This window comes from Triticum urartu, chromosome 7 (assembly GCF_003073215.2).
Source record: "Triticum urartu cultivar G1812 chromosome 7, Tu2.1, whole genome shotgun sequence".
NCBI lineage: Eukaryota > Viridiplantae > Streptophyta > Magnoliopsida > Poales > Poaceae > Triticum > Triticum urartu.
Window position 1 is genome coordinate 394,611,067 of NC_053028.1, and position 15,668 is coordinate 394,626,734.

The 15,668-nt window shown below is 47.9% G+C and overlaps 1 protein-coding gene across 1 annotated transcript; it reads left to right on the forward strand.

Moving 5' to 3' along the window:
* The first annotated feature begins 3,775 nt into the window (after window positions 1-3,775).
* On the forward strand, window positions 3,776-8,642 carry LOC125520479 (dihydroxy-acid dehydratase, chloroplastic). Its single transcript, XM_048685420.1, has 14 exons — window positions 3,776-4,338; window positions 4,902-4,973; window positions 5,258-5,305; window positions 5,416-5,570; window positions 5,705-5,899; window positions 5,970-6,081; window positions 6,299-6,368; window positions 6,455-6,513; window positions 6,592-6,715; window positions 6,798-6,868; window positions 7,130-7,231; window positions 7,715-7,795; window positions 8,057-8,215; window positions 8,298-8,642. The coding sequence occupies exons 1-14, from the start codon at window positions 3,853-3,855 to the stop codon at window positions 8,346-8,348; spliced, it is 1,785 nt and encodes a 594-aa protein (XP_048541377.1). The 5' UTR covers window positions 3,776-3,852; the 3' UTR covers window positions 8,349-8,642.
* Window positions 8,643-15,668: the final 7,026 nt, after the last annotated feature.

Here is a 15,668-nt window from a genome sequence, read left to right on the forward strand (position 1 = left end):
TGGTCTCTTTCCGGCGGAGTCCGGGAAGTGAACACGGTGTTGGAGTTATGCTTGCCGTAGGTTGTTCTAGGATCACTTCTTGATCATAGATTCTCGATCGTGCTTTGCCTTCTCTTCTCGCTCTCATTTGCGTATGTTAGCCACCAAATATGCTAGTCGCTTGCTGCAGCTCCACCTCATACCTTTTACCCTACCTATAAGCTTAAATAGTCTTGATCGCGAGGGTGTGAGATTGCTGAGTCCCCATGAATCACAGATACTTCCAAAACCAGTTTGCAGGTGCCGATGATACCAAGCAGATGGTGCTAATGAGCTCAAGGAGGAGCTCGATGAAGATCGTGTTTGTTATGTTGTTCTGTTTCCAGTTGATCAGTAGTGGAGCCCAGTTGGGGACGATCGGGGATCTGTGTAGCATTTGGGGTAGTCTTATTTTATTTTGGTTCCGTAGTCGGACCTTGATTGTATCTGGATGATGTAATGCTTTATTCATGTATTGTGTGAAGTGGCGATTGTAAGCCAACTATGTACCTTTTTCCCTTATTGCATTACATGGGTTGTTGCGAAGATTACCTCACTTGCGACATTGCTTTCAATGCGGTTATGCCTCTAAGTCGTGCTTCGACACGTGGGAGATATAGCCGCATCGAGGGCGTTACACAGGGGAGCATGGATGTTGCGGGAGGTGGAGCTCAGGGATGAGCCCGTGATCGGGCATGTTGACTACTGTTGTTGGGGCGACGAAGAGGAGCTCCTAGACAAGGGGGTTGCGGGAGCATGGGCGCTCATGCGCACAGAGCTCGTGGATGAGCTGCGGCTGTGGAAGGCTCGGCGTGGATTGGTGGATGGTTGTGAATGGAGGCGGAGATGATTTGGATCGGCGGCACGACGTCTGGCTGGTGCAGCGTGGAAGACCATGAGAGAGGCTAGGTGGAGCGGGCAAGGTCCTGAGGAGGGAGGAGACAACGACGGTGGTTTGGCAGTCGGGTGGGATCCCGAGGTGGGAGGAGGCTGGCGGTGGCGCCGACTGGACATGGGGAGGATTTTTAGGGATTAGGTCTGGTTGTCCAAATTAGGTCCAGGGGACTATATATAGGGAAAGGAGGAGGTTTGGCGCTCTTCGATTTAGATTGGATGGCTCCGTCTGGTCTAAAGAAAGAACCAAAGATGTTTGAGGGTGTTTGGGGTTGATCCGAACCCATCGGTGATGACCGGGCGGTTTGGGTTCGGGAAAGTTTCCGAACTTGCACGAGGGGGTATGTGGGTTGTGCCGAGAGACAAGACGTTTGCGTGCAAGTGTGTGGTTGGTCTTGGAACGGTCAACAAAAGAAGCGACGACTACTAACGGATGCAAGTTAAAAAAACGACAACGGAGCACCGATGCAATGCGGATGATGAATGCAACAAACAAATAATTAACGCGGCGATAACCAAATATATGGAATGCATCTGGAGCGCCAGTCTCGGGCTGTTACAGGTGGCCTTGGCGGCCTTACTTCGCTGGAAGCATAGTTTTGGAGAGGGTCTTTGGTGGGCGCACCTGGTTGGCAGTGGTCTGGATGGTCAGGGTCGCGTCCGTGGTTGGCCGTGGCACGACAGGGGTGGGCAACAGAAGCACACTGGACATGCAGGGAGCGTCCTCCTCCCGGGATCGGAGTGGCACGTGTGCTCCTTTCTTCGGACATGTCTTCTCTCTCCAATGTCAATGAGGTTGAAAGAACACGCTTGTGACGCACATGCCGGATGCGGGTGCTCCTGTGTTCTTGCAGCGAAGTCAAAGTTGTCGGGTCAGGAGTGCGACGGAAGATGTACGATGACACTGCAATGGCCTATGATGTACTTTACTTTATCATATTTAGCTTTTCTGACATTTTTATATGTCTTGTGGTGTTAGTGACCTAGCTCAGCTTGGTGTAGTTGCCTATTATTTAGGTTTTCGCCTGATTCTTCTTTAATAAATTGAGCAATTCTCGGCGTGGACATATTTCTTTTTTTCGAGAGTACGCCTAGGCGTACCATATTTTTATAGAAGGCAAAAATTAAGTACAAGAAACTATAACTTGCTGCGAACAACAAGTATAGTTGAAACTCCACACCAACCACGACAATTACAAACACAATGCAAAAGGGCCTGCCCTAAACTAATCATCTAGCCGTGTCACAGCAGAAGTCGGTCACCTCGAAGAGCAACAACTTCATCCGGATTACCCTTGCCAACGCACCACCCACCCTTGTATGCCTAAGAGGAGACGACGAGTGGATATCGGGACTCGAACGGTCCCGAGAAAGCCATCATCTTGGGATCACCGGCAGCTGCGTCCATAGCGCCCACGAAGATCAACTCGGGCAGCAGCAAACACTGGAGAACCACCGACAGAATAAGCCAAGTCTCCACCCTCGATGCTCTCAACAGAGAAACGACGCCACACCGCCGCCATCGCCAGTCCTACACGGACAAAGGCTTTCGCCCGGAAACCACAATCCGATCCAGAAGGGAAGGTGTCGACACACCTCGGCGACGCCTCCAAGGAGGGAAACGGCACCCACGGGCGCCATCGCCGCCAGCTCCGACGAAGAAGAGCAGGATTTTCATCCGCACCTCCCACCTCCCACCTCTATCAATAGATTGAGCCAAACTGTCGCAGTTACACCACCGCTGCCGCAGCACCTTGCCATCAAGATCAAACCGCCGCGGGACACCGACCCTTCGCACGACCGAGAGCACTCCGACCACCAACCAACCCCTACACGTCCGGAGACACACCACTCCATCTCCCATCCATCCTCAACCTCAGCGCTGCCAGAAACTACCGGCACCATGGGCTTGGGCAGGCACACCACCATGCAGCCACCCGTGCCACTGCTGCAACCCGAAGCCCTACAGGGGAGAGACCGGCGCGCCACGCCGCCCACGCGGATGCACGCGCCCACCATGGCGCTCCCCTGAGCAAGCCTCTGCTGCAGCCTCCAGCTCAGATCCGGCACCGATTCCGGCCACGCCACCACCAACTCGCCAAAAAGGGGCCGCCTTCATCAAGCCATACCGGTGAGAGCCCCCGCTCACCGCGCGCCCCCGCCACCGCAGCAGATCTCGGCCGCCGCTCCCGGCCACCTCTGGCCGAGATCCACAGCCGCCAAGGTTCGCGCCGCGACCACCGGCTTCCACCACAGAGCTCGACGGAGACCACCGCCCCACACCACCTCGCGACCGTGCTCCACCACTCCCCACGCCCTCTGCCGTGTGCCGCCGCACCGAGAACCACCAGCCACCGCGCCGCCCTGGAGACGGCTCTCCCCCGCGCGAAGGAGCCCCGTCAGAGCAAGCAGCCTTCGCCCTGCCGCCTTTGACGGCCGGGTGCCGCCACCACCGCCGGGGCCGACGGCGGCGGCGGCCAGGGATTACCTAGGAAGGGGCGCTCGGGGCAAGGGTTTGGCCTCCGGAGCCGCCCGCGCGAGCGGCCCGGGAGGGAGAGAGGTGGACATATTTCTTCCAAATGGAATCTTAGCAGCTATCCTGCTAACTTAAAAAAACAACAACAAGAAACCTAACCAGAGCTCCGCGCAGTTCGCGGCGTCCCAAAAGCTTGATCTGAACTTTGTCGTGACAATATTTTGAACTGCGTAAACTTATTCAATTCTCAAAAAAAAAAGTGCGCCAGAAGGCTTTTCCATATAAAAATAAATCTGACCTGGCACGCGCTGGCGCTGCTGGTGTCGTCTTCCTCCTCTTCCAGCAGACGCCGCCGTCCCCTTGTCCACATCCATCTCCATCTCCATCTCCTTCCTTACTCGCCACCCCCACCCCATTCCAAAACCCTAAACCCCATCCCAAACCTCACCGCCCCCACCGACGCCATGCAGTCCCTGGCGCTCACATCCCCCTCTCTCCCCGCCGCCGCCCCCACCCCCGCCTCCGGCCGCCGCCTCGCCACGCGCGTCCGCGCCGCCGCCGTCTCCGACGAGCCCAAGCTCAATAAGTACAGCGCGCGCATCACGGAGCCCAAGTCGCAGGGGGCGTCGCAGGCCGTGCTCTACGGCGTCGGCCTCACCGACGCCGACCTCCGCAAGCCGCAGGTCGGGGTCTCCTCCGTCTGGTACGAGGGGAACACCTGCAACATGCACCTGCTCCAGCTCGCCGAGGCCGTGCGCGACGGAATACGCGACGCCGGCATGGTCGCCTTCCGCTTCAACACCGTCGGGGTCAGCGACGCCATCTCCATGGGTACCAGGGGCATGTGCTACAGCCTCCAGTCGCGCGACCTCATCGCCGACAGCATAGAGACCGTCATGGGGGCGCAGCACTACGACGCCAATATCTCAATCCCTGGGTGCGATAAGAACGTCAGTGAGATCCCTATACTGCCTACTGTTGTTATCCTTCCTACCTAACTCAACAGCGATTAGGTCTTCTGAAAATCTGCAATCTGTTCTTCACTGCTCTGTTATAGTAGAGATGAAACTGCAGCTCTGGCCACGGTGGTATTACAAATCTCATGTATTTTAGCCCAGCGCTGGAAAACGAAACAATATTAACCGGGTCTGTCTTCAGTTGTGCCAAACCATGGTTCCTAGTTTTGGTAACATCACAATCCTTTCTGCTGTCAGGATTTTTCTCTGAAATGGGTGTACTGCCCCACCTTGTTTGAGAATGAAGTTGGGAGTTTTATCTCGGTTTTTGTGTATGTTTTCCATTTCATCACGAACAAAATCAGTGGAACAAGTTTCTAGTTTCATATGCGTCTGCTTTACTGTAATGTTTAAGAATGAGAAAACACTCATGTTTTGTACCTTTCCAGTACTTCAATTTATCTCATGTCTTACCTTGTACACAAGTGGGGCTTATAGAATAACTATGATATCTGGATGTTTGTTGTGTCTGAATTTAGTGGCACTTCGCATTGCAGATGCCAGGTACAATAATGGCAATGGGACGGCTAAATCGACCAAGTATCATGGTTTATGGTGGAACCATTAAGGTAATCTTACCCCTATTTTCTTGTTATAAATCTACTGACTACACATGCGGGAATGCTCTTTGTTTCGTGTTTTACTAGTCTGTAGATGTGACTCAGAGTTATGATGAAACCGAACTGTTTCTGGGACACATAAATGGTTCCGTTTATAAATAACAATTGAATGGAGCTATTCATGCTGGAAACACAGTTTGGTGTAACTATGTGTGCTGTTAAATGTGTGTCGGTTCAGTATTGTTTTTACATGTTTCTGATAATTTTCTGACTTTGAGATTTTATTTGTGCAGCCTGGGCACTTTCAGGGCAATTCATATGACATAGTATCTGCATTCCAGGTAAGTGTATCACCTTTTTTACGTTCGTCAACTCGGTTTCTTTTTTACACGCAGCTGCTTATGCAGCAATGTACAAATTATGCTTACTTATTTTCATGTGCTATATGCAGAGCTATGGAGAATTTGTTAGTGGATCAATCAGCGACGAGGAAAGAAAGAATGTGCTCCGCAACTCATGCCCAGGAGCAGGTGCTTGTGGCGGTATGTACACAGCAAACACAATGGCATCTGCTATTGAGACAATGGGCATGAGCCTTCCATACAGGTGCAAATAACATCTGGAAACTTCTTATTAATTCTAGGCAAAGCATTGTGTTTCCTCTTAACCATTTCACTTTGATTTGACTTCATGGATTGACTAAAATTATTATCATTTCGTCTGTGTTTTATTTATCAAAGCTCTTCAACCCCTGCTGAAGACCCATTAAAGTTAGACGAATGCCGTCTTGCTGGGAAGTATCTCCTAGAATTGTTAAAGATGGATTTGAAGCCTAGAGACATTATAACTGAGAAGTCATTGCGGAACGCAATGGTTATTATCATGGCACTTGGTGGGTCTACTAATGCTGTACTGCATTTGATTGCTATTGCCAGGTGGGTTATCATCTTCTTGTCCATTTTTTATTTCTTAATTAGACAAATGCTCATTGCCTTCCCCTTTCAGGTCTGTGGGTTTGCAATTAACTCTTGATGATTTCCAGAAGGTCAGCGACCAAGTTCCTTTTCTTGCAGATCTTAAGCCTAGTGGAAAGTATGTCATGGAGGATCTGCATAAGGTAAATACTCGCTAAACTTGATTTCACTTCGTTCTGGTTTGACCACACATAATGAAGTTGAAAATTTAAGGACTTAAGCCAATCGAGGAAACCTAACACTAGTGTTAATCACTAAGTTTCTAGAATGTAAGTTGTATTAACACTTTTACTGTACACTTGTTGGAATCATGTTCATAGAAAACCATGCAAATAATTTATGCTTGTAATGACATTGTAGATTGGCGGAACACCTGCAGTAATTCATTATCTCTTGGAACAAGGTCTTCTTGATGGGGATTGTATGACTGGTGCGTACAGTCAATGATCGTCCATCATGTCATGTAGGAACTCCTTTTTATAGACTAATGACATGTATTTTCTTCTTGCCCTTCAGTCACTGGAAAAACTCTAGCGGAAAATGCTAAAATATTCCCACCTTTATCGGAAGGACAGGTAAAGCTCAATCCTGAGTTCTTCAGCCCACTCCATCTCCTTGAGTACTAATGTTTGTACACATGTTATTTGACTCAGCAAATAATACGACGGCTCGACAATCCTATCAAATCGACTGGGCATATACAGATACTTTATGGCAATCTTGCACCAGAAGGTTCAGTAGCAAAAATAACCGGCAAGGAGGGACTGTTTTTCTCAGGTGTTCTTTCGCTCCTTCCATTTTTCAATCGTTGGAAGCCTTTATAATGTGCAGATTTTAATTTTTATTTATCAAATGACAGGTCCTGCACTAGTTTTTGACGGTGAAGAATCAATGATTACATCTATATCAGAAAACCCAGCAAATTTCAAGGTAATGTGTGCAATTAACTTTGTAAGGCCATGATTCAGAAGAGGTGATTTTGGACATGCAATTGCTCTCTCTCTCTCTCTCTCTCATATCGAAATTTCCTCAAGTCAATTATCTGCAGTTGGTTCAACGTATAACTTCGTTTTTTCATCCTTTTCAATGTAATAGCTGTTTTGATTCATTCAGTTATGCTGGTAGTTTACCAGGGCAAGTCTCGTACATTCTCTCATTAAGTATTTCATTGCCACGATGGTTATAAAACAGGGAAAGGTTGTACTGATCCGAGGAGAAGGACCAAAAGGAGGTCCCGGGATGCCTGAAATGTTGACTCCAACAAGTGCAATAATGGGGGCTGGTCTTGGGAAGGTAATGCTACCACATGCATGCCATTGTCAGAGTTGTATTTCTGGTTTTTATGTGCCCTTAATAATTGCAATAACATAAGAGCACTGCTATTTTATATCTCACCTAGTTAGTGACATACTTTACCCATTCTTGGAAGTAGAGCTGCTAATGCAAATCGTACATCTGGACAGCTCCATATGTTCGTTCTGCTATGCTTCATAGCTCCTGAAAATTTCGAAATTTCAAGGCAAACAATCTTGGGCTTTCTTGAACATATTACCACTTACATTGCTCTTCAAAATCTTGACATTGATTTGTTCTTCACATTTGAATGCTCTAGAGCTTCCTTGCAACCTCCTTTTGTCTCTGTTTTTCTGTCCATGCCGCGCCTATGTGCCGCTCAGCACGCATGCCATGAAGTCATCTTGCTTTCTTCGGATAACCTATTAGTTTTTTTTTGCGACAGTTGACGAATATTTAACTATTGTTTAATCTTTACTACAGGAGTGTGCCCTGCTGACAGATGGTAGATTTTCTGGGGGGTCGCATGGATTTGTTGTGGGCCACATATGTCCTGAAGCACAGGTACTGTGTTGTAATACTCCCAATGGTTACAAGATTAATCTAGTGTGTAATTTTCAATTTTTTCTCTTGTGGCAGTTCAACTTCTTTCAGTAGTATACAAGTTAGGGTCACCGAAAAATAACCACTGAAAATATCCTATGAAAATTGGTTATTTACGATGTACAATGATCCTTGTTAAGCATCCATGGCTGAGTGGTTAAAGCGCCCAACTCATAATTGGTAAATTTGCGGGTGTGTTATTCACAAGGTAGCTGTTTTCAGGAAGGAGGCCCAATTGGTCTTGTTGAGAATGGCGATACAATCACGATCGACGTCGGAAAGAAAGTAATTGATGTTGATTTGACAGAAGACCAGCTCGAACAAAGGCGAAGGAAATGGCGCCCGCCCCCACACAAGGTTACTAGTGGAGCACTATGGAAGGTACCCAGTTCAAGTACCGGCATTCCTGATGGTGCAATGTTGACCTTGTATAAACATCTCTCGTTTCCTTTCTTTCTTGCAGTACATAAAGCTCGTGTCTTCAGCCTCAAGCGGGTGCGTCACCGACGAATAGGGTCCATCCTATATTGTGCTAATTCGAGTAAAGTTTGCGTCCCTATAGCAGAAATCGATTCGTTTAAGGGCGTTTATTCTTGCAAGTGTACTTTTTGGTAGTAATGGTAGCTGTGGGACAATAAAGGTGCCCGTTTCCAGTGGCTTGATGAAGGCCAGAGGGAAGTGGTGAAAAAGAATAATGATCTAGCGTTGTTGTGGTGGAGAATTAGACAGCTTCGAGTTTATCCTTGGGACGCCCAAATTCATGTGAAACTTGGAGCTGCTTTGTTTGGTCAAATGATTATTTGAATCATCTGCAGCATCTGGTTGGTGTGCCGAAATTCTGTGGCCACGCCTTCAAGGCAGCTTAACGTTTTTCTTAGGATATCAGCTTAACATCCTGTCTAGTTGGTTGTCATTCAATGGGAAATGTGTATGTGTGTGTGAGAGATGCCCTAGAAAGGTGCAACCGTCCGGACCGCGAAAGCGAGACAAAAGTGTGTAGCCCATCAAAAACCCGTCACCCCGCCCCTCCTGTGCTTTCCTTTCGATGCACGTGCCGCTTACCGTGCCGTATTTATGCCGGACCAGAGCACGCGGAGGTCGACATTGATGTCTTGATGTGACCGGAGGGAGGGAGGACGGCATTGACTGACGTGACCTTTCGGCAATCGTTGCTTCAATGTAGACGTAGGTTCTCGAGGAATCAACTCCGGCCGCTGAGCCGCATTGAAGCGGCCGACCTTGAAGCGGCCGATCGGCCCTTCGCATGGCCTGGCCACGGCTATTTAAGCCGCGCTCGGGCACCCTCCACATTGCATCCTCCTCCTCGCCGCACCCCCTTCCACATCTTCGGTGATGGGCGCATTTATGCCGGACCAGAGCACGCGGAGGTCGACATTGATGTCGTGATGTGACCGGAGGGAGGGAGGACGGCATTGACTAACGCGACCTCTCGGCAATCGTTGCTTCAATGCAGACGTAGGTTCTTGAGGAATCAACTCCGGTCGCTGAGCCGCATTGAAGCGTCCGACCTTGAAGCGGCCGACCGGCCCTTCGCATGGCCTGGCCACGGCTATTTAAGCCGCGCTCGGGCGCCCTCCACATTGCATCCTCCTCCTCACCGCACCCCCTCCACATCTTCGGTGATGGGCAAGTCTTGGGCGTCGGCGTCGGCAGGCGGTTCTGGGGCGGGATCTGGCAGTTAGTGGAGACGCCGCCCTTAGACTCCGGGGCCGCCGTCCTCGTCGGCTGGGTGCGACTCAATGCGGGTGGAGATTGTCATCTCCTCCTCCGGCGACGAGGAGGACCAGGCGACTAGCAGTCGCCACCGTAGTTCGCGCCAACGGTGCCGGGCCAGGTCTAAGGCGGCACTGACGCGGAGTTCAAGGAGCAGATGTAGCTAATGCTCCGTCGGTGAAAGCGCATGTTTACTCCCAGAGGAGGGTGAATGGGAGATTTCTTAGAAATTCGTCAAACTTTGATGAATTTGACGAAGATCAGAGTGAAGAAATAGAAACACAAGGCAACTAATTCATCACAATAGCTGAAAGCATGCATGCACGATACATATAGGTGAAGAACATGCAATCATACAAACATACAAGCATGAGGAGGATGACTTGAAGAAATGAAAAGCAGCACGAAGAAATTCTTTAGTTCAAATTCTTTACAGGATCGATCACAAATTCTTCAGCAGCGGAATAACGTAAAGGTAAGGATGAGGAATTTGAAACCAGGTAGGCTCGGTGAAGACACATCGATTTGGTAGACCAGTTCCAGTTGCTGTATCAACTGTACGTCTGGTTGAGGCGACTGAGATGAACTCAGAGGACACTTAGTCCTCACTGTATTCCTCTTGAGCCAAGGTCACTTAGACCTTGCCCAAACACTCATGATAAGCCTTCGAGGTAGACTTTCAAAACCTTCACAGACTTGTTCACCGACACACCACAATGACTCTTGGGTGCTCAGAACTTGACGCCTAACCGTCTGGAAGAATGAAAGTCTTGAAAGGTAACAGGCCTCAAATCACTCATATCAATCTCTTCAGTGATGCTCAATCACTTTGCCGCTGGTTGGGTTTTTCCTCACTTAGGATTCTCTCAAAGTCGTCAGAGAATGGGTTGCTCTCAAATGACAAGTGTCAAGTTCTCTCTAAAGGAGCCAACCGACAAGTGGTTATGGGGGTGGCTATTTATAGCAAGGGGGCAACTAGACATGAAATGTCATAAATTCCCTTCTCAGACATGACCATTGTCAGGATAAGGATCCACTCGACAGCTGGCACGCAGCGCAACAACGGTCGGAAATTTAACTCTCAATTTCATCGGGGCACTCAATTTCCTCACGTTAGGCAGATTGCACTGACGAAATCCTGACTCCTGAGCCTAGCCAAATTCGTCAGCGACCAGATGAACTTCGTCACTGTCGCTAGCAAATTCGTCAGCTGTTCCGGAGATTTCCAAAGGCTTCACTCGAAGCGGCTTGTCTATGTATAGGTTTGAGCATCACTTTGGAAATGTGAACTATGATTCACCTAGACTACCTTTAACAGTATGGTATGACTCAAAACTAAGAAGAAATAAACTATGAAAACAAAAGTCTTTAAGCTTCAAAGTCTTCACATCAATTTCTTCAAAGGACGTACCAATTTCTTCACTTGAAGAAATACATTTTTAGGGGTCGTCTTCCATGGGTTAAACCAAATCTTCAGGGACTATAACTCCCGTGTATACTCATTAACACATTAGTCCCTCAACCCATTTGTCTTCAATACTCCTAAACCACTAATTAAGGAGGCACTTGATGCATTTACAATCGCTTCGTCGTCCACACCAATGACCCGACTCCGCCATCGGGGGCGCTTCTCCCCGTGAAGCTGGAGCCAACATCCCCTCCACGCTCTCCGCCATCAGCATCAGCGGTGTCCAAATCGGACACCGTGTCAAGGAAGAGCGGCTCTCCCCGCCCCCCGACACACCATGAAGGAAGAGAGGCTCTCGTCGCCATCACGGCGCACCGTGAAGGTGGAGTGCCACTCTCCGCTGCCTCGCCTCGTCGTCACGGAGGAGTGCCGCTCGCCGCCACCCCTACCCAAGGCACATGATAAAGGAACATGCTAAAGTTTTGGTCTATCCTTTGCCTCAAAAGGATTTGGCTACCTTGCTGCACTTTTGTTACCATTACCGTTACTTGCTCGTTACAAATTATCTTGCTATCAAACTACTCGTTACTTATAATTTCAGTGCTTGCAGAGAATACCTTGCTGAAAACCATTTGTCATTTCCTTCTTCTCCTCGTTGGGTTCGACACTTTTACTTGTCGGAAGAACTACGATTGATCCCCTATACTTGTGGGTCATCAAGACTCTCTCCCCCTCTCTCTCGGTGGCGCCGGAGTGCCACCGGGGGAACCATCGCCGCGGTGATCGTCTTCATCAACATGACCATCTTCATCACCTTCCTCATATCTTTTAAGCGGTCCACTCTCCCGCATCCCGCTGTAATCCCCTACTTGAACATGGTGCTTTATGACACCTATTATGATCCAATGATGTGTTGCCATCCTATGATGTTTTGAGTAGATTTCTTTTGTCTTTTGGGTTGATTGATGATCTAGATTGGTTTGAGTTGTATGTTTTATTTTGGTGCTGTCCTATGGTGCCATCTGTGCCGCGCACACGTGAAGGATTCCCGCCGTAGGGTGTTGCAATACGTTCATGATTCGCTTATAGTGGGTTGCTAGAGTGACAGAAGCTTAAACCTGAGTAAGGGGGTTGTTGCTTATGGGATAAATGTTGGGAAACGTTGCACGAAAAACAAAAAAATTCTACGCACATGCAAGATCTATCAAGGAGATGCATAGCAACGAGAGGGGAGAGTGTGTCTACATACCCTCGTAGACCGTAAGCGGAAGCATTTCACACGCGGTTGATGTAGTCGAACTTTCTTCGTGATCCAACCGATCTAGTATCGAACGTACGACACCTCCGCGTTTAGCACATGTTCAGCTCAGTGATGTCCTTTGATAACCCACAAGTATAGGGGATCGCAATAGTTTTCGAGGGTAGAGTATTCAACCCAAATTTATTGATTCGACACATGGGGAGCCAAAGAATATTCTCAAGTATTAACAGTTGAGTTGTCAATTCAACCGCACCTGAAAGACTTAATATCTGTAGCAAAGTATTTAGTAGCAAAGTAATATGGAAGTAACGGTAATAGTGGCAAAAGTAATATTATTGGTTTTGTAGTGATTGTAACAGTGGCAACGGAAACGTAACTAAGCAAAGATCAACATGTGAAAAGCTCGTAGGCAATGGATCAATAATGGATAATTATGTCGGATGCGATTCCTCATGTAACAGTTATAACATAGGGTGACACAGAACTAGCTCCAGTTCATCAATGTAATGTAGGCATGTATTCCAAATATAGTCATACGTGCTTATGGAAAAGAACTTGCATGACATCTTTTGTCCTACCCTCCCGTGGCAGCGGGGTCCTATTGAAAACTAAGGGGTATTAAGGCCTCCTTTTAATAGAGTACCAGAACAAAGCATTAACACTTCGTGAATACATGAACTCCTCTAACTATAGTCATCACCGGGAGTGGTCCCGATTATTGTCACTTCGGGGTTACCGGATCATAACACATAGTACGTGACTATTGACTTGCAAAATAGGATCGAGAACTCACATATATTCATGGAAACATAATAGGTTCAGATCTGAAATCATGGCACTCGGGCCCTAGTGACAAGCATTAAGCATAGCAAAGTCATAGCAACATCAATCTCAGAACATAATGGATACTAGGGATCAAACCCTAACAAAACTAACTCGATTACATGATAAATCTCATCCAACCCATCATCGTCCAGCAAGCCTACGATGGAATTACTCACGCACGGCGGTGAGCATCATGAAATTGGTGATGGAGGAAGGTTGATGATGACGATGGCGACGGATTCCCCTCTCCGGAGCCCCGAACGGACTCCAGATCAGCCCTCCCGAGAGAGATTAGGGCTTGGCGGCGGCTCCGTATCGTAAAACATGATGAATCCTTCTCCCTCATTTTTTTCTCTCCTAACGTGGATATATAGAGTTGGAGTTGAGGTCAGTGGAGCATCAGGGGGCCCACGAGACAGGGGGGCGCGTCCCAGGGGGGTGGGCGCGCCCCCACCCTCGTGGATAGGGTGTGGGCCCCCTGACGTTGATTCTTTCATCAGTATTTTTTATATATTCCAAAAATATTCTCCGTGAAGTTTCATGTCATTTCGAGAACTTTTATTTCTGCACAAAAATAACACCATGGCAATTCTGCCGAAAACAACGCCAGTCCGGGTTAGTTCCATTCAAATCATGCAAGTTAGAGTCCAAAACAAGGTCAAAAGTGTTTGGAAAAGTAGATACGATGGAGACGTATCATCCTTCGCCTTCTTGATCCAGCAAGACGATGAGGTAGTAGATGAGTTCCGTCAGCAGAACGGCGTGGTGACGGCGATGGTGAAGTGATCTCCGCAGGGCTTCGCCTAAGCACTACGGAAATATGACCGGGGGTGTAAACGATGGAGGGGGGCACCGCACACGGCTAACAATTGATCTGGTGTGTGCTAGGCGCCCCCTCCCCCCCACATATATATATATATATATATATATATAGGTGGGAGGGGGAGGGGAGGCAGCCTGGTGCACCACATAGGTGGCCGGCCGGCCCTAGGGCTCCTGCCCTGGCCGCGCCCTCCTGCCATATTTGGACAACGGGAAAGGAAAGAGGAGGGGGGAGGGAAAGAAGGGGGAGTCTCACTCCACACTTTCGTTTCACTTCCCCTCTTTTCTTCTCCTCCTAGGCCGACCTGCTATGGGGGCGCGCCAGCCCCTTGTGGCTGGTGCGTTCCCTCTCTTGGCCCATAAGGCCCATAACTTTTGCCGGGGTGCCCAGAACCCCTTCCGGTGACCCGATAAGTACCCGGTACCCTCCGAAACACTTCCGGTGTCCGAATATCATCGTCCTATATATCAATCTTTACCTCTCGACCATTTTGAGACTCCTCGTCATGTCCATGATCTCATCCAGGACTCCAAACAACATTCCGTCACCAAATCACATAACTCATATAACACTATATCATCAACGAACGTTAAGCGTGCGGACCCTACGGGTTCGAGAACTATGTAGACATGACCGAGACACCTCTCCGGTCAATAACCAACAGCGAAACCTGGATGCCCATATTGGCTCCTACATATTCTATGAAGATCTTTATCGGTTGAACCATTATGACAACATACACAATTCCCTTTGTCCATCGGTATGTTACTTGCCCAAGATTTGATCGTCGGTATCTTCATACCTAGTTCAATCTCGTTACCGGCAAGTCTCTTTACTCGTTACGTAATACATCATCTCGTAACTAACTCATTAGTCACATTTCTTGCAAGGCTTCTTATGATGTGTATTACCGAGAGGGCCCAGAGATACCTCTCCGATACTCGGAGTGACAAATCCTAATCTTGATCCATGCCAGCTCAACAAACACCTTCAGAGATACCTGTAGAGCATCTTTATGATCACCCAGTTACGTTGTGACGTTTGATAGCACACAAGGTATTCCTCCGGTATCCGGGAGTTGCATAATCTCATAGTCGAAGGAATATGTATTTGACATTAAGAAAGCAATAGATATAAACTGAACGATCAAATGCTATGCTAACGAATGGGTCTTGTCCATCACATCATTCTCCTAATGATGTGATCCCATTATCAAATGACAACTCATGTCTATGGTTAGGAAACCTTAACCATCTTTGATCAACGAGCTAGTCTAGTAGAGGCTCACTAGGGACACGGTATTAGTTTATGTATCGACACATGTATTTAAGTTTCCGATGAATATAATTCTAGCATGAATAATAAACCTTTATCATGATTTAGGAAATATAATAATAACCATTTTATTATTGTCTCTAGGGCATATTTCCATCAGTCTCCCACTTGCACTAGAGTCAATAATCTAGTTCACATCGCCATGTGAATAACTGATACATCTCCAACGTATCTATAATTTATGAAGTATTCATGCTATTATATTATCCATCTTAGATGTTTTATATGCTATTTTATATGATTTTTGGGACTAACCTATTAACCTAGAGCCCAGTGTCAGTGTCAGTTTCTGTTTTTCCCTTGTTTTTGAGTTTTACATAAAAGGAATACCAAACGGAGTCCAATTGACATGACAATTTTTGACGATTTTTATGGACCAAAAGAAGCCCCCGGAGTAAAAGAGTTGGGCCAGAAGAGTCCCGAGCTGTCCAGGAGGGTGGGGGCGCGC